The sequence below is a fragment of the Sprattus sprattus genome (genome assembly GCF_963457725.1).
Source record: "Sprattus sprattus genome assembly, chromosome: 15".
Classification (NCBI taxonomy): Eukaryota; Metazoa; Chordata; class Actinopteri; order Clupeiformes; family Clupeidae; genus Sprattus; species Sprattus sprattus.
This window is the reverse complement of record NC_137913.1, coordinates 6045789-6066039: the sequence shown is the minus strand read 5'-3', so window position 1 is coordinate 6066039 and position 20251 is coordinate 6045789. Positions and strand designations below refer to the sequence as shown.

General features: G+C 40.8%; 1 protein-coding gene across 1 annotated transcript; it reads left to right on the top strand.

Annotated features, from left to right (window-relative positions):
- Window positions 1-264: 264 nt before the first annotated feature.
- LOC308376221 (aspartate aminotransferase, cytoplasmic-like) lies at window positions 265-12680 on the top strand (the record flags this gene model as incomplete). Its single annotated transcript, XM_080852517.1, has 10 exons — window positions 265-276; window positions 6022-6132; window positions 6832-6925; window positions 8167-8348; window positions 9172-9295; window positions 10265-10482; window positions 10626-10773; window positions 11109-11274; window positions 11631-11773; window positions 12544-12680. 10 exons carry the CDS (start codon window positions 265-267, stop codon window positions 12678-12680), a joined length of 1335 nt encoding a protein of 444 aa, XP_080708643.1.
- Between the last annotated feature and the right edge of the window lie 7571 nt (window positions 12681-20251).

Sequence of the window (20251 nt, the reverse complement as noted above, 5' to 3'; positions counted from 1 at the left end):
GATTGTAAAACTGATTGTGGCGTGGAAATCAATTGTTGGTTTTAAATGCACTTCAACAATTGTGTTTGTCAATGTAGGAAAATCTTACTTTAATGATTATAATACAGATGAACCTAGTATGAATGAACTAAAATGGCATTGTTGAGTAAAGCATTTGTTTCTGTTTCCAGTTTCACTTTACAGGAAAAAGATGGATGAGAGACAACGGTGACACCCAAACTCTTGGATAAAAACTCTGATGTCTTCTGGGAATGACAGGGCCGCATGCGGCGCCAGGTGAGGGTTGGCTGCGGCCTGCCCCGAGACTGATCCTAAGCCGTCTCGGAAAGACGAAACAAACTAGTCCAAACCGGACCAAAAGACACAAAACACCACCCAACAGACTTGGTTCTCCTGATGAATGAGAGGTCAAGAGGTCAAGGGTTACCCAGATGGCCACCGAAAATCAGGGGAGCAGTAACCCCACAAGTCACCTGGATTGTGGACTCCGCTGCTCTCCTCGTATGGAAGTCAGGCCTGAATGAACGTTGTGCATCTGGCAGCTACAGAGTGGAGTGAGCCGTCATGTGGTGTCCTTGGCATACCTGGGCCACTAAAGTCATCCCAACCCCTACAGTCAAGACCCCCCCCCCCCCCCCCCCCCAGCACCCCCACCCCCCCGGCATACCTGGGCCACTAAAGTTATCCCAACCCCTAGAGTCAAGACAAGACCGCCCCCTTCCCAATCTCTGAACACAACTGTTAGAATGTACTCTTTCATGCCACCAGAATGGATGTCTGTAGATTGTAGCAAATCCGATATGGATGTTTAAATACCTATGTTTGAATGTTCCTCTGGTACAGTGTATATGTGTAAAGTGGTTGAAGCTCAAATTAGTTTTTGTATTTTCTGTTGTTGTATTAAGTTATTTTATTTATTAAATATCCCCTTCGTATCTGTGGATGTGCGAATGTTGAAAAGAGTATTGCAGCGTTAGAGTTCTATTTTTCTGCAGTTAGTTCAGCTGGTAACACACTTTACTTTTTCGAAGTATAAGCTAAGTGCTTTGGCTCTGCTTTCTGTGTCTAAATCCCATACGATCTCATAGTAAGTGTCACACATATACAGTAGTTGAAACCAGAGAATTGGGAGAGAACTGTCTGATTTTTGCTGAAACGTTCACAAGACCGACAGGAACATTTACATGTATTGACATTTTGAATGGGTTAATCATATAAATGAATTGTAAAAAGGCAGTTCATGGAGAACCTGAACTGAACTACTCCTACACTAACCCAGAAACTGACAAAACATTTCCAAACACTGTGATAGGCATTATATCTGTAAACATTTAGAGGACTTTAAAGGAAAGTCCAAATAAATATTAATTTATAGTACTTACATTTGAAAATATTCCTGATATTACTTGGCCTGATTCTTGCAAGAACAGACCAGGGTGATGGACAAAAATATTCCTGATTCTTTTTTTTTCACAGTGTGCAGAGATCAGACCTTCAAAGCCTCCTCAGTTGAGATTGACAATTAATGTTGCTGCTACAAATATTTTTCTTTGTCCTTTTACAACTTACTCGTGCTTGTGTGTATACTACCTTGTATCATCTTTCATTCTTTACCATTTTTGGGCATACCTTCCCTGATCTGTATATAATGATGTAAAGAATGTCATGAACAACATTGTTTTTGATTAAAAATATCTTCATGTGATGTCCTATGTCATAGAAGTTGGTGTTCGGTCATTGTGTAATTCGAGGCTGCCTCTGTTACTCTACACTAGCATTCAGGCAGCTCACTGCAGCAAAAGGTGTAGAGGACTTGTAAATATGTGCAGAGTATACAGTACATATCAGATCCAAACCACATTGGGCTGTGCCAGTGTTTATATATCATTCAAAACATTGTCACATGAAAAAAAAAAGGACACCACCCAAAAACAGTGACAGCGAAAGGTTCCAAGAAAATATGGTCGAAGGATTATCTACAGCAGAGACGGCTGAACATGAGCAATCCAAAATATACCTCCATTACTATCTAATGTGTTCTTGTAGCCTTCTAAGAGCAAAACCAACCAATACTGGCAAGCACCGAGTGTCCTGAGGGGATGAGGAAGTATAGGAGAGAAGCCTTCCACCGCCAAGCACTTGGAACTACTCAATCGTTCCACCAAAGAAAGTCAGTCCAGACCGCACATTTGTCATGAAGTCATATACATTATAAAATTGGCTGAGGCAATAACTGGGAAATGGGGAATCATGTAATATAATATTGTTACCGAATCGGTGAAACACGATAGCAGATAAGCCTGTAATGTGTATTATGACGGCACCATCCAAAGCTTCAGCCTGCAGACAAGTAATCATACTGCTTATCTATTTCCGTGATGCATGGAGCAGAATACTAAAGAATATCCGTTGATGTTCCATTTTGTATATTGGAAAAATAGCAGATGCTCTAGAGTAATAAATATTAAAGAATCTACCTCAACAATTCAGTCATTATTGTGCAATGAGATGGTAGACAGAGACAAGGAGAGACAAGGAGACAAGGAGAGTAAGGGGTGGTATTGAGCAAACATTCATTTTGTTTGTGTGTGTTTTGTGTCCATTTGTATATCCTATATGGTAAAATAAGATGGCTTTATGCCTCGTTTTCACCATAGTTTGTGGCGGCCAGTGCCTAGGTGTGAAAAAAGACACCTGAGTCCTGAGCAGAATGACTCTGAGGTAATGGTGTGTGTGTGTGTGTTTGTGTGTGTGTGTGTGTGTGTGTGTGTGTGTGTGTGTGTGTGTGTGTGTGTGTGTGTGTGTGTGTGTGTGCGCGCGCACATGTGACTGTGTGTGTGTGACTGTGTGTGTGTGTGTGTGTGTGTGTGTGTGTGTGTGTGTGTGTGTGTGTGTTTGGCAAAACGCACTTATCTCCTGCTCTGTGCATGGAAACAATTAGCCAAGTCTTGCTCCAACTCCAGGGGAGCACAACCTGATTAGTATCAGGTAATTCTTGTTCTCTACTCCTTTTACAAGCCAGGGGACTGTAAAGTCGCCGTAATTATATTTTGCCATCTGCTGTGGAGAATAACCTCCCACAGTTTTAGCCGCAAGAACAAAAGGTGACGGTGTATTTGAGCCCAGTGGGCCACTGTAGACTATTCGCTCAAGGAAATTACAACAAGATAAACATGGCACTGACTCAGAGAGAAAAAGAGAGAAAATAGGACTCATGTACAGTATTTGATGCATGTAGTGCATATTGTAGTATTATATGTATAAGTTTAAGTGTCACAAACTTCAGCGTAACAAAAAGACACCGATTCTGATTCCCACTGTCGAGGACCCACATGCATGACCAGGCACCCAGGCCCTCGAGAGAATGCTGGCATATTTCAACATGCTGCTTTGCCTAGTGTCTCGTACTGGTTTTCATAGATAAGTAGGCAGCTCTCGTTTGGCAGACGGTAGAAGGGCACAGCAGATATGGGTGGCACATGTTGATGTGTCTTGGAGAATGGGACTGGGGGAGAGTCTTTGTAAGAACAAGATAAAGAAACGTTGCCCAGCTCGCTGGATGGGTTTTTTCAATCAGATAAACTGGAGGGCAGGCAGAGGTCTCTCTCCCTCCAGAACTATGTGAGAGAGCAGGTTGTGAGACCGTTCAATAACAGAATGGCAAAACATACAAGAGAACAACGCCCAGTGGTTCAGCTTAGCTGTCAGTTTTCTTATTTAATTTTTAAAAGAAAAGTTGTGGTGTGTGGTGTTGTGTTGTGGTGATACCCCAAAATAGAATACTTGGATTAGTGTTAATATTTTTCTTTTCTTTAAAAGCTCTGCACCAAGCTGTCACCCTGGGGCACCAGTTATACATTAATCAATTTAAAAAATATATATATAATAATAATTCTAAAAAACAAGCTTTCATTTCACTGACACCAAACTGACATTATCCTGGGTTGCTGTGGGTTGGTTTGGTATTTGTCACTGATTAAATGCAATGCGAAGGTGTTTGTGTGTGTGTGGACGAGTGAGTTGGGGCATGTTATTTTAAATCTACAGGTACAAACCTCAACTTATTGTTAATGTTAACAGTGGTCATCCCCAAGTGGAGACAGTATTTGAGAATAAAACCCTGGAGCCAAGTGTGTAAGGACAACACCCATGCGACTAAATGGGAGACAGACCTGCATAAACAATCAGAGGCAAGATTCCTCAGAATAGCCTCTTTATTTTTCCTAAAATGACTGTATAAAAACATTTTAACATTGAGAGACAGGCAGAACAATCACTCTAAACAAAATATACACCTCATAAACCACTATCGGGCTTGTTTGACAAGAAAGCAAACTTGATGAAGTATGACCATGCCTCACCTCAACGTTCTTGAGCCGCTTAAAATTGAATATTTGGGAAATGTCTGGCCTCATGAAAACTGTAGTTCTAAAGCTGTATCCCTAAAGTTAAATTCTATGATAACATTCCACGTCTAGGTCATTGCCTGAATTGAAGGCTGCTTGACATATCGGAGGTATCACATGTAAAACTTCAAAACTGAAACACCATTAAAATGATAGTGGTTGAAGACGGGGACTAACTGTTTAAAATCATCTATCGCAAATACTTTCAAAACATCTTGCAAGTCGTCAAAAACGCAAACACGAGTCTTCCAGTCGAATGGCGCCCCCTAGTGTACAAATAAATACATTGCTGAAGAGTCGGGTTGAATTACAATGCTCGTTAGCACCTGCAAATAATCAAGCAGTAGGTCACAGATCAATTGACGCAACCAACCACGCTGGACTCCCACCGTGCCGTCGAATCTTTAGCTGTTGGATAAGTAAGTAGGCCTATCACTTACCCTTTTACTTAGTTTCATACAACCATGGGGACTATATCATTTTAGATGTCAGACATCACATAGTTCGCACAATCGATGCCATGACATTTTGCCTAGAAGTAACTTAGCCAAGATATGTAAAGTCGTGTTTTCGTTACATCTCTACATAACCTCTTTATACATATCAGAACTGAACACAAACTTTATTCAGTAGAAATATACTATCTGCACTTCACAATTCACCGATTGTATTAGGCCTGAAGTGTAGTTTGTTAAGTGGCTAGTGTGATAACTCCTTGACTACTCTTTCACAAATATACCGATGGTTCTAAACAAAGAAGACATAGCTACTACTAATTGTGACAATAACACAAACACACGCACTCATAACTTTGTAGGCATCTGTCTATCTCATAAGTTTTCCGTTGTGCTGTTTCCCTAAAGTTGATGGCGATGATTGAGGTCCCAGACGATGACAGCATAATTTCATTTAATCTGTCCGACTCTTCATCCATCTCAGACAACGTTTATGTAACCTGGGGTGAGCGCATTGCATCAATTTTGTGAGCTTGAGCTTCTTAAGGACACTGCTCCCTCATACGTGTTTGTGAAGTACTATCCCTGCTTAGTGTTCTCTCTCTCTTCGTCATTATTATCTGCACCATCTGTATAACAAGGCTGCGAACTGAATTCAACTCAAAGAACGGCAGTGTTTCAAGTGGAATACCCTCTGGAGTGTCAGTTCTTTGTCAAAACGGTAAGAGTTTACTATCGTGGAGATTTACCGTTGTAGATTTATTATTGTTGTGTTAACAGAGCTTTCAAAAAAAGTGCCTGGTATTCAAGCACAGAGAGCGCTACAGACAATGCTTTCTCAAGTGCTACATGAGTGCTTTCGAGTGAATTGAATGCCAAATTAGTACCCCTTTAAATCTTAGGGAACCTGTGAAGATCAATTACAGTGACACATTGATAAATATCATGCCTCCCTTGAGCTTAGCACTTGTTTAGAGTGGGGGTGTTTTATAATTTGGTTGCATGTCATTCCAGAAGCCTGAATTTAGTCTCCAGGACTGTAAACCGGGTATATGCAGAACAGACATCAGGTTTTACTTATTCCAATGGCATGTCATATGAACACACTTGTTTTACAAACCTAACTGAATTTGTATTTCCTCCCCTCTGACTGCTCCCAGATCTGCCTGAGTGGTGATGCCAGTGATGATATGCACATGGTTGCCGTGTGTGATGGAGATGGAAAGGTTAAGGGAGTACCCATTGCTACCCTGCGGCACAGTATGCCTATGGTGAGTCACGTGTGACCGTATGTGACGTAGCATGTACCTGCTTCAAAACATGTTCATAAACATCTGGGGTTTCTTTTAGCATTGTTTTGGTAGATAAGACAGAACTTTTTTTTGTGTGACCAAACGATATCTGTTGATCTCATTGCCTAAATGACAATATTGGAAGTGGTCAAGACCTTCTTGTCTGAGATTTCCCTGTCAGTAATGCTATTGTGGATAGTTCATTTTATTACCATTTTACTTTACTTGTATTATAGCTACAGTATACGTTCCTTGGCATATCCAGGTGCTGACATCTTGTTAGTCTTAATAAAGTTGACCGTGAATACCTGTACAGTTTGGACGCGGTACAGTGGCCAGTTTTTGTGTGGCCATGCGTGGGGTTCTGGTGACAGCTTTGCAGTTCACATCGTCCCTATATCTTTTTTCTAGTATATCTGTGTCTAATTAAAATGTCACTGCTTCTGTCAAAAAGCACGTCAGTATTGTTATGTATTCGTGGTTTCCACTTTAGAGTACCTTGTTAATGTGAAGGACAAACAGGCACGTCTTTATGGCTGAACTGTAACGGTTTACTGAAGCATCAATTGAATGGGTGAGCTACGTACAAGTCATTGTATCATTGGCGGCACAGCGCCAACTAGTGGTGCAGGTACACAATAGTCAAGACATCACAGGTATCATCAACCTTTTTTTCAGGTTAGTTTCCAAGGATTTGAGCTCATACCACCAGTCACCTTCAAACTTACCTCGGGCCAAGGCCCCGTCTTTATCGCGGGTCAGCATGTAACAAGTAAGTCAAGGACTTAGGTTTCTGACAAAGCCTACTGAAATGATTTTAGTTGTCTGATTTACCATATTGAACGTATGATCATGAGTGAAATGTTCAGAATATGAATCTTGGAACCTCCACTCATCTGAATGTCTTGCAGTTGGATTGGGAGAAGAAGAATCGTCCTCAATGTGACCAAGGAGAAGTCACTGGACTTCAGTCTGGACTAAAATCTTAAAGGTTTCTTCATACCATCACAAGCTGTGTGGACCTTAAGTATTAATTTCTCAAAGCCAGCTGCTATATGTCTGAAGACAGGGGTCTCCCATTTGAGATATATGTGTACTCCATGTTTGCAATATTTGTATATTCATTACTGGAACTAAATAAACTGTAAAAAAAAAAAAAAAAAAAAAAAAAATGTTTAACAGAAAGTGCGATTTTCAAGAAATATTTTGTGGGATCTTGTAGGCCACCTTTTTTATAATTTGATTTCAATAATATAATTTGTGCAAATCATTGCCTGCATGGCATGGTTTGAGGGATGAGAGGACCTGTTTTTTAGGAAGTACTTGGCACCCTTAAAATATGATGCCAAGATAATTTGTTTGGCAAGCAAAGGCTTTGTATTTATCGAGGCAAGATTATAATCTCACCACAAAGTGGATAAATGCCTCTATAAAAATATTTTATTTGCGATGACAGAGCACCTGTCTCCAAGAAACGCTTGTCGTCACACCAGGTAACATGGCAACAGACTGTCAACAAACCAACAGTAATGAGCTGGTGCGTGATGCAAAAAAAAAAAAAAACACACACACACACACGAAAGATGAGCATGATGAAACGTAATCAGCCTGGACTGCGGTGATGAAAAAGAGCTGAGTGCGAGTTTACTGACAAAAAATAACAATGTCGGCCATATCCGTGTTCAATGATACACCTACCGCTCCTCCAAAACAAGAGACGAAGATCTTGACCGACTTCAGGAGAGATACTACACCCGAGAAGGTATACCTCGCAGGACGTGGTGAGTTGAATAGTTTGCTCAGCAACTCGATCACGACGGCGCGTGTATATCCGTGCCGATGTAATTTTACACTTTGAAATCTAGGGTTTACAACTGGGCATTCCTTTTGAATATTTAAGACTTTTAGTTTTAACCTTAACAGATTTACAGAAATATGAATACTGACCGGAGAAATACAATAACAAATGAAATGGAATGGCCTAATTGCCCTCTTTTCCCCAACAACTTGCAGAGTACATTGCTGAAGACGGCCAGACCACAGTACCCCCCCTCATATTGAAAATAAAGCAACATATTCGATCAGACCCTACCCTCATCCCAGGGTACTCCTACGCTCTTGGTCTATCTGAGCTGACCAAGAGAGTGGTGGAGCTTGCACTGGGCAAAGACAGCACTGCCATAGTGGAAAACAGGGTAACCTGACAACTTGTTGTTCTAGACATCAGTAATACCTCTCAGATGCTGTCATGTGTTTAAACAGGCTTGCTGTTGAACGGGCCTGTAAAACACACAAGGGGGTCTACCTCTTTAATCAGGGCTATCCAGCTGGACACACAGATACCACACAAGAGCTCATAGTTTATTTGAAAAGAGCACAAAAATAATTTGTCTTTTGCACAGGCATTGGCCATGAGGTCAGCACGCCAAACCCAAGGGCTTGGAATAAACAAACCATCACTGGCACTTTAATCACACTACATTCAGGCGAGGGGGAGATTTAGCACATGTAAACATGTCCTGCGTAAAAGGGAATAAGATATCACACGAGGCAACGGCTACCGTAAGGGGGACAGCCATTTTGTCATCAAATCCCATAACTTTGATGTTCTGTGCAATTGATTTCAAGAGTTAAAGCTTTTAGGCATAGTGCTTTAAAGCAATGGGCACTGGCTCTGACCTAAAGGCTAGAAGCTGAGTCTGGGACTGAAAGGTTGCCACTTCTGTCCCCTAGAGGAAGTGCATAGCACTCTCCCCTCCCTTTACATCCATGGCTGAAGTGCCCTTGAGCAAGGCATTTAATCCTCGCCACCACACTGGTCCGACTCCTAGTGCATGTGTGCTCGCTGTTCCTAAGTATAGAAACCTAAGTGTAAAAACCGTATATATCCTTTAGGATAGGTCAAGTGCAGAGGCTGAACTCACTGCTTCCTAAAGTGTGTGTGTGAGACGAAATTATCTTCCCTAGTAAGACCTTGATCATGGAGTGCTGTGGCTTACTGGAGCTGGTTGGTTGCAGGTGGTGGGGACGCAAGCAGTGGGTTGCATGGGAGCTGTGAGGCTGGGCGCGGAGCTGCTGAGGCGCTGGTGTAACAACAGCACTTCCTGGTGCGGACCTGTCCTGCTGCCTTCACCCTGTGATGGTGGGTAGAACATGAACACTGACTGTGCTTTTTATTAGACGGAGAAAATACAGTTCCAGTCAAAAGTTTGGACACACCTTCTCATATTTTTAAAGAAGTTTCTTCTTTACTTTAATTATTTTCTACATGGTAGATAACACTTTTTTTGTTTAGTACATCATTCCATATGTGTTATTTTGTAGTTTAAATGTGTTCAGTTTTAATCTACAATGAAGGAAATATTAAAAGTAAAAAAAATCTTTTCCAAAAAATGAAAGGTGTGTCCAAACTTATGACTGGTACTGTAGGTTAGGGTGATGTCATTATTTCAATAATGGTTCTGCAGATGTACCTAATCAAGGACGTGCACAGAAAGTTTGAAGGGCAGTTGCTCTGCCCTGGAAAAAAGGGGCAACACAATATTTTAAACTGTCACTAACCGCGGCTGCCACGCCCCCGTCATGTAATCGCAAATTTTCACAATATAATTTTAAACTGTCACTAACCGCGGCTGCCACGCCCCCTTCATCTGATCGCGAATTTATATATATATATTTCTTCGGAGGGGCAACTTCAGTCGAAGAAGGCAAATGGGCAGTTGCCCAAGCAACCTTAGCACCCTCCCTGTGCACGTCCCTGTACCTAATGTTGTCATTAGGTCTTCCTCTACCTTATAGAGCAGAGGTAAAACATGAGAGAACACTATTAGAAATTCTGGAAACAAGAGGACGACCTAATGAGAAAGACATAATGACTTTGTGCAAGGCTGGAACATCATTTTCTTTTCTTTTTTTCTCCCTGAAGTAGAACATTTCTGTGTGTAGAATTTGGAGTGTTTCCAGTCAAATGCTCTCTCAATTACATGTTTGTGATGAGACCTTCCACACTTAATATGCATTAGACATTTTGATTCATCCAGACAGTACAGAAGTACGGAGTGCCTCTCTCTGTGACTACCATCTAAGATGTTATAGTCTCTGTTGCATTCAGACTCACTTGCAGGGACCTTCGAGGCAGCTGGGCTGGGCGATGTCTGCTACTATCGCTACTGGGATGCGAAGAGTCTGGGGGTACGTGTGGAGAGCGTGCTGAAGGATCTAGAAGAGGCTCCGGAGCAGAGTGTAGTTGTTCTGTCGGCTTCTGGCCACTACCCCACGGGAGCAGACCTTTCTGTGGACGACTGGAAACTTGTGGCAGAAGTCATGATGGTACAAGGCCAGTTCTACCTCAATCACTTAATGAGTCCTTTTCCACGGAAGATGAATTGACCTTTTGCAAAATGTTTAATTGTACGATGCAATTTTATAAACTTAAACACTTCCTCTTTACCTTAAATCTTTCCCTTAAACAGAAGCGTAGGTTATTTCCTTTCTTCCTGATGTCAGGACAAGGCTTTTCCAAGAGCTTCGAGAAGGATGCTTGGCCCGTCCGTCATTGTGTGTCTATAGGTCTGGAGGTGATGTGTGCCCAGTCCTTCGGCCACACATTTGGTTTGTATGGTGAGAGAAGGAACTGGAAGGCGCTACTGTTGTTCCTTCTATTCATTGGTGATCATGAGCAGGGCTAGAACAGCTAGTGATCGCATGGAACCTATACTTCCAGGTTTATTCATGAACTTAATATCAGGTTACATTTTTTTCTCAGTTATTGAAGTCAAACAGTTAATAGGAAACAGCAAATAATATACAACTTCAACAAAACAAAACTGTTATCTATTGTCAGTACAAACAGTGAAAAGAACGGATCAAGAAACTGGTATGAAATTTGAAAGAAATGAAAGAAATAAGTAAGTGGCAAACCTTTCCTTTGCTCACGGCAGTTTTGCCCATTCCAGGGGAGCAGGTGGGACACCTCCTGTGTGTACTGAAGCACAACTCCTTCCTGCTGGCAGTCCAGTCACAGTTGGAGAAGTTGGTCCAGACACTGTGGTCCTCTCCCCCGACAGGTGGTGCCCGTGTGGTCGCCACGGTCCTCAGTAACCCTGCACACCTTATTGAATGGTGAGTCATACACCCTCTCAATGCACCTTGTGGGTGAATGGTGAGTCACATACCATACATAACCCCCCCCCCCCCCCCCCCCCAATGCTCTTAGTCTTCATGTATGATAATTCACAATAATGTACAAATGGCCAATTATTTATTATTCTGGGAAAGACTTCCACTTTCCAACCCCTCGGCAAACCAACTCAAATAATTTTTTAGAAATGTAAATGTAGATGTCCTTCGTTTGGCTATCTGCTTTTATTTACACACATTATGTTAATATGTGAAATTATATTTTCAAAACACAAATGTGTTTTATACACTGCCAACTTCTCAGTGAGTTTTTTTTGCTTCTACCACAAACGCCTCAGGCAAGAAGGTGTGAGGGGTCATGTGGAGAGGTGCATGCTGGTCCGGGAGCAGCTCAGGGAGAAGCTGAGGCTTCTGGGATGTCCAGGACAGTGGGATCACCTGACAAAACAAACAGGACTGTACTGCTGCATTGGCCTGAGTGGTAAGTACATACTAAATCAGTGTCTTTGATTACTCTGTTGCAAGTGCATGATTGGAATCTGAAGGACATACTTTGTGTTATTCGTGGGTATTCGTGGGCACTGGTAAGTTTCAAATCAGTAGACCGGCAACCTTTCACGGTATTTGTGGAGGCTGTTCTGAATGAATGCATCTCATACAAACGAGAATATAAAACACAGATGAATATTTCAAGGTCGTCCAGTCGTCTATGAGCAAAGAGCATCATAAATGCCTGTCTGAGCTGCTTTTATCATTTCTATCTTCCTCCCTTTTCTCATTTATGAACACCGCTCCATCGCTCATTAATGTTTTATGAACAAACTCTGACTTGTCCTCCTTAAATTGTTCATGAAATCAGAGAGGCTCAGGCTTGCACTCAGGCGTCAAAATCAGAACCATCATTACAAGCTCCCGCAGTCTTGTGGGTTTAATATTCACACACGTCAAATCAGAAACGTCATTACAAGCTTCCCTAGTCCCTGAGAGTGTAGACCTGTGGGTTTAATATTCACACACGGTAAATCAGGACCAACATTACAAGTGTCCTCCGTCCTCAAGAGTGTAGACCTGTGGGTTTAATATTCACACACGTCAAATCAGAAACGTCATTAGGAGCTTCCTTAGTCCTGTGGGTTTAATATTCACACAGACTAAATGAGTCACGCTGGGTACAACAGAGGCTGATTGAATGATAAGAGGGAGAGATTAAAGCTGGCTAACTGTGACTGCTGTGTTTGCCTTCTTTTCTAGGTCAGCAAGTGGAATTCCTGGGCAAAGGGAGACATGTCTACCTATTGCCTAATGGGTGTCTGAACATAAGCGCAATCAATGGCCGTAATATTGATTACGTGGCAGAATCCATCCATTTGGCTGTAACCTCTCTCTGATTCCTAAAAATAGGTGGTCCTTTTCTTTTTATACATATACTATACCTTGCAGTAGCGTTTATACATAAGGTGCACATAGGGCACCTTAGATCCAGATGGCGCTGTATTGCAGAAAGCTCAATACATCTGTGCTTTGTGGAAAAATAGATTTCAGATGTGCCCCACAAAATCTGCCTAGCAGCTAACCCGTAACCAAGAAAAAATAAATCATACAGATCGTACTCAGACAGATCTACTCCACTAACATTACCGCTCGTTAGCTATCGCTAGTTTTCTACTGGAACTAGCTACTGTGTTTCAAGGTGCAGCCTGAAATAATGTCTGTTTATAAGACAACTTTTTAAGTTTTGTTCATTTAGCAGCATGATTTGTTGCTGTTATTTGTTTCAGTTGTGCCTTTCGCTTCATGTTGTATGTGTGTGCCACAAGCTTGATAAAGCATTCAAGTTATTTAAACTATGTGTCTATCTAATCTTTTTATTTTTATTTACTTTTTTTGCTATATTATAAGCAACTGCTTTGTGTCGCACTGAAGCATGTGAAATGTAATTAAAATAGGATTTCTGCTCCCTGCCGGCACTCAAAGTGCAGCTCATAGCCTATGCCTACCTGGGCTGGGCATATAGGCAAGTTGCTTTTATTATAATATGATAATCAGCTAGCTCTATTTTTGTGACAATGACATGATGTCATACAAAATTGCCCCATCAGAAATGTTGGGCCACTGATACCTTACCTTGGCCACCCCAACAACATTAAACTAAGCTGTGGACTTCATTGCAGAATAGTGAAGAACACATTGAATCTGTATTATGTTGTAGTATTGTTTTGTTTGGTGTTTATTGTCTCATGAAAACCAAATATGGGTTTAACTTGTTTACCTGCTCAGAGAGTTGTCATTGTCTGCTGCTTTGAAGAGAATTGGTTTTGTTTTCTGAAGAGCCTCGGGCAAGGTAAATAAAAAATGTTCCTTACTATCTGTAGGGCATGCTAAGAGGGTACCGCAAGCAGTCTGTGTCTCTGTTCCACAAAAGGCTTCATCTGTGAGACACTTATTGTTCTGTGAACCTGTAGGATGGCAATCACAGACAGTTCAGAGATGCACATTAGAGTTTGTAAAGTGTGTGTGTGTAAATGTTCTCTCTATATGATAGCAAACACAGTTCAGAGATGCACATTTGAGTTTGTAAGGTGTGTGTGTAAATGTACTCTCGTATACAAATATGTGTAGAGAAATAAAATGGCTTTCATTGACCACTCATGTGTATGGTTTGGGACGCACACACACACACACACACACACATACACACACACAAAAAGGAGAGGAGAAAATGTATAACTCACATTGGAATGATTTCCACATGAATAGAGTGCAAACATCACATCCAAAAGAGCTAATAGTACACCCCTATTTCATCTGAATCGGCCTACTCTATTGATGGGTGTTCACATGTTCCAGACCCTATTTCATATACAAAGTGTATTGAGTGCTACGGCAGGCATTTATTTGTGCCATGTATCACCATAATGCCTTTTGTCCATGACATACATACTTGAAGACAAAGGTCTTTGGTCCAATCCATTCTGTTCTTCTGCAGGTTGCAGGATACATTCTGCCCACAAAAGCAAAGGCTGCTTGCACGTGGACATAGACATCTGTGTTTTGCTTCGTACAAAAGGAATGATGTCCATAGGCTATACACACTGAAAGCATGATGTACACGAAAGGACTTTGGTCCAAATATTCAGTGAGTTGACAGGTGACAGAATGCATTCTGTCCAGGGAAACAAAGGGCTGCTTACACTTTCGTAGACTTCAGTGTGAGTTCAACAGCCTAATACGGTTCAAGCTGCTCTGGCTTACTTGGACGGGACACAGTCTGTAGCCTGCTGACCAGCAGAATGTATTGGACCAAAGACGTTTCATGCACATCATAGCCTCAGTATTTGCCCTGGGGGGAAAAAATCAATAACATGCTGTCTATGCTAAATAGAGTGTTAAAATATGTAGGAACTGTGGCTCAATGTTGTTTTACCATTTTCAGAATCAGGAACTATTATACCTCCATCAAAAAGGGTGGTGTTGTCAATATTTCATTAAAAAGAAGGAATAATTCTTGTGGGCATTTTTATTCAAGACAACATCACCGTTCAAAAACCATCAGTTGAAGTCATCAAAGGGTGTGGACACCATAGACATACAGTATATACATAGACGTATTGACCTCTTCAGCCCGTTGCCAAGCGATCCAAAGGCCAATGGGGAGGTCTATGTATACATGTCTATGGTGGACAAGTCCTGGCTCAGAGAGATCACATATTACATCCTAAAGTGGCCCCAGGGCAGTTGGAATGGCTCTGTCCAGATGTGTGCTGTGTTTTTCCATTGCAACTCAATATCGAACTTGACGCCCTAATCAAACCATGACAGTGCCTGGACCAACGGTGATGATGAGGGAAAGCACCTTTCCTGACTGGTGTCGTCAAATAGAATGTGTTCTACAAGACGAGGCTTTTTCTTTCACATGTAGGTCAGAGACATTTTCCGCTTCCCCAGAAGCACAACAATGTAGATGGGATTTTCTAATGCATTTCAGACACGCCATATTGATCAAAAACATTTTTTTTTTTTTTTAAGTTGTGATTATGTTACCCTCTCACTGGATTGGCTGGCTCTAACTTCCTACGACATGCTAGAATTCTCACATTCTAAACTGGAAAAAAATTGTGATTACAACACCTTCACACTCTCCATCAGCAAATCCTATATAAATCCTATATGGGCCATTCTACCGAATTGGTGCAAAGACAGGTCAGAAATATTTAGATTTTTTGTATGTTTTATTCCCAAAACTTTGTCCATATGTATAATGTACCATATCTAAAGTACACTTATCTAGTAAAAGAACAGTCAATTTTTATATTGTATTTTCAGAATGTGTTGGAATGTTTTTCCTCTTCCAAAAATTGTCACTACCGAAACATCACATTTACTATAGTAAAAAAAGTATTATTATTGACCTGTTCAGATTGTGTTTCCTTCCCTTCTCTGAAGAGTATTTTTACAAATATTTCTTGAAGGTTTTCAAAATGAAATCCATAAAAATGAATTTTTTACCAAATGTTCAAGTTCAATTTATACAATTCATCAAAATCTAAGTGCAATATTTCTTTGTAAAATGCAAAATACTGATCATATTGATTCCAGAGTTGTTGATTGATGAAATTGAACATACATTAATCCAATCAGTATCATAACATTTTACTTGATTACTCAATATACTTAATTTTTTACAAAACATCCTGTGTTTCGGTAGTGCTGCACTGTTTCGGTAGTGACATCCAGTGTTTCGGTAGTGACTGCACTGTTGGATGGATGTTCATTTCTCTCCCAAAATCTTCCAAAAGGTGCTCTGGGCCGCCCTTTAGTCCACACAACACATTTATTTAAAAATTATGGGATTGAACTACTTACCATTTCATTTTGTCACTACTGAAATCATCAGGTCACTACCATGTGTTTCGGTAGTGACTGTTTCGGTAGTGACAATTCTAGCTAACTTTAAGCATAAATAAAGAATTCTAACAAGCACACGACATGCAAACACATCTTTGAAGAGGTGAACACACATACAAACATAAGATTTTCCATGAAACCCAAAAAGGTTTACTTAATTGAAGAAAACATGCGTTTCGGTAGTGACAATTCTTAAGGTTACACGTCGATTTTCAGACTTTGGAACACATTTATATAAAAACTATGGGATTTAGCTACTTACCATTCAACCATGAGGGTCAGAGATGCAGTGTCACTGCATGGTCAAAAATGCAGAGTCGTGGCTAAAACACATGCTCAGCCAATGGACTAAAACTCTTGTGTTTCGGTAGTGACATGAAAACTAGGGACATGATTTTTTGAGTATAGAAAATTGATTTAAAAATTAAACCCACAATAAATCTAAATATTCCAAGTTCTGTTTCAACCCAATCATAAAGATCTTTGGAATTAAATCATTGAAAAAAATCGAAAAAAATTGAAAAGTGTTATTTAAAGGCATTGAAATTTAGATGTCAGGGTTGGGGACAGCTACTTCCCAATAGAAAGTACCCTATAAATGATGATTTTGTATATATTTAGCTTATCACTATCTCATGTAATGCATTGGGTTTATATAGACCATAACATTTTCTAATTAAATATCTATGCCTAAATACCTAATTGTTTTGTAAATAGTTTTTATTGTTGAGGGACTGCATATTACACGAATTCGGTAGAATGGCCCATATACTATATAAAAGCGCCAAAAGCCTATCACGTCTATGATTACAGCAGTAGCAGTATTTACTGATGGGGTCACTTTTTCAGTGCTTCCCCATACCTTCATCTTTTCAATGCAATCTGCCATCCCCATATCTGAGCACACAGCCAGCCGCATTGACAGAATTATAAATGAATTGTGTAGACACCAAATAAGCTCTTCCCATTTCCCACCAACAACAAACCAGTTACAAGTATAAATAGGATGTGAGAGCTGCTGCTACCCCTTTCATTTCTTATGACAAAACATGATGTCAGCCACTATGAGTCTTAACTGCTGTGCTGCTGAGTTTATTTGCCTGTGCCTATAATATAGAGATAGGTGCCAAAGGACACCGCCTGTGTACTCGGAAGATTCCTGATAGAGATAATTTCCAAACACTATTATATTCTAAGGTCATTAATAATCAAGTGCCTTGTATTAATATATTCCTTGTATGAATTATGTGCTTATGAAAGAAGGAGCACAGCTTTTCTCTGTGTGTGTGTAACTAGAATATTAGGTGCCACTAAGTCTGCATATGAACAAGAGCATGTTTAGACCAGAGGAGATAAGAAAGGAACTGTGCTTCTTCCGACCTTGTGCAAAACTGCCACCCTTGCAAGACAGGGAGCCTCGGACGTGAGAAATCCACCACGTGATCATCCCTGCTGAAAGCCAAACTTCTTACTATATAAATCCCGTGCGAAGGGTTTATCAGGGCCTTCACTGTCAGCCTCGGCTGGTAGGGGAGCCCAATTGCAATTGTCTTTGTTTGTCTGTCTAATAAATATACTTTCATGCAGCTCCGGAGTCCTGAACTAACTAGGGTGATTTTTCACCTATCAATTCCAGTTGTCTACAAACAAGAAACACGGTTTGCGGTGAAAATTAACCACGCGTGAACACGGTCATATCTCCTTGGCACCCTGCCAGGAACAAACAGCAGATGCTTTTTATGATGAGTTTGTTGGTTGTGTGTGTGTGTGTGTGTAAAGGTTATTAGAAGACTACATTGTGAAAATGAGTGGGAGAGCATTGATTCAACGGAAGAATCATCATGATTTCAACATTATTTAAATATCCAGGAAACAAGTCAGCAAATGGGTGAGCCTGCCAGGAAACATCCGGTGGCATCTGAGCTCTGTGATGTCTTAAAGATGTAGGCTCACAGCTGTGCTTCAACGGGACTTTGCTGTAGTGTGCTGTATTGCTGGAGCATGCATACATCTCTAAGTAGTGGTCATGGCAACAGGATGGTGGCCTCTAACCTACAGCTTCATTGCAGTCTAGGACAAATGTATGCAAACATGCACAATATGGGGCACCTTCAACACTCTGTAGTATAAAAAGACAGATGCGATGCTGTGGCGGGTTGCTATCCCTGACTTCACCATCTATCCCATAATTACCATCATCTCTCTTTTACAATATGGTCATGTACTGTTTGTTTATATTTATAGAAAGCTAAGTGATGTAAGGTATGGTTTTAAAACTACCGTCAGAAGATTGAACTACATTATTGCTCCTGAGACAGTGAACATTAGCTACAACAACTAATAGTGTTTCCCCTAGGTTTACAGCTTAGGGGGGGGGGGGGGAGGGGGACGGCGGCAGGGGCGCGGCGCGATGCACCGCGGCGGCGGACACGGACACAAACACTTAAATGAATTATGATGTTCATGTGTTTCTTTGAATGACAGCAGTCAATAAGTATAATTTTACATGTTTTATGGTAAAGGTAACCTTAAATGACTTATTTTGTGATCTGGTGCTATATTTATAAAAAAAAAAAAATTTTTTTTTTTTTTTACTTGACCTTCCAGGGGGGGCGGGCGGGGTCGTTGGGGGGGGCGGGCCGCCACCCTAATATCATTGTAGGGGAAACACTGACTATGTATGAACTATGTATATAGACTTGGTATAAACTATGTTGTATATAGACTAAGTATAAATATTGATGTATATAGACTAAGTATACACGTTGATGTATATAGACTAAGTATAAACGTTGATGTATATAGACTAAGTATAAACGTTGATGTATATAGACTAAGTATAAACGTTGATGTATATAGACTAAGTATAAAATGAGTGAGAGCAGTGTCTTATGGACAGAGATGCATGTGGATGTGAGGGCATACATAGAGAATACATCATGGTCCCAATAGCCCCTTTGTCCTCTCTGAAAAATACCACTTATTAACATCCATAATCAGGCAAGGCCATCAGGAACATGTGAAAAGCCTTAACGTCCCTCCGAATCCTGACATTATAATTATTTTAATGAATCATAAGTGAGTGAATCATAATCATAATACTGCATTTCGAGAAGGAGTAACCAGATCGTTATGATTTGCATTTCAGTCGTAAAAGAAAAGAATCATTGCGGCATCTCTTTGAGTAAACATGATTAGCTGAAATGTTGTTCACCAGCCTGAAGTGTCACCCCACTGTGGATGGAATGGAGTTGAAGATGTTTGCTGCATTGTAAAGGAGAGAGGGAAGGCATTACAGCCAGTGCTCATGGGTAGTCAGACAAAGCACTTCTATCTGATATAGTTGCGGGGTGGTACCAGGGTCTATTTGCACCTTGAAATGGAGCGGGGCACATGCAGACTCAAGCCCCGGCTTTGCAGAACATGTGCACTAAACAGTAAATTGATGGTGATCGATCTTGGAATGTACATCCCCTGTAACAAGAAGCTCGTGCTGACAGCAAGCATGGGAGAAATCAGTTGTTGATGAGCACAATATATTAGAATCAGGTACCATCAAACACTGGAGGCTGGCGTTAATACCTGCTCATACAGCTAACAGAAGTAAATGGAAAAAAGGTGTGATTTTTAAGTGGTTCAAAAGGAAAAACTACAAAAAGACAACGGTGCAATGCACAGGTAATCAAAGCCAAATGAAAAGTCTTAGCTGTCAGATCAGTTAGAGTAGAGCATCTGGACGTTTCAGGCGTGGGTAGCTTAGCTCAATGCAGCTTCAGCATCTGGAAGTTTCAGGCGTGGGTAGCTTAGCTCAATGCAGCTTCAGCATCTGGAGGGTCCAGGTGTGAGTAGCTTAGCTCAATGCAGCTTCAGTGTGGCTTGGTCTAATTGCCAAGTGGCTTTGAACTTTGAACTTTGTTGTTTATGTTTTGGTGACTGGCATACGTTACTTGTACTCAAGCTCAGCTGGACAAACAGGAACCACTGATAATTTTGTATGTAGCACCTAAAGTCAGTGGACTTGATCGCATACATAATTATTGAACAATTGCTGTCA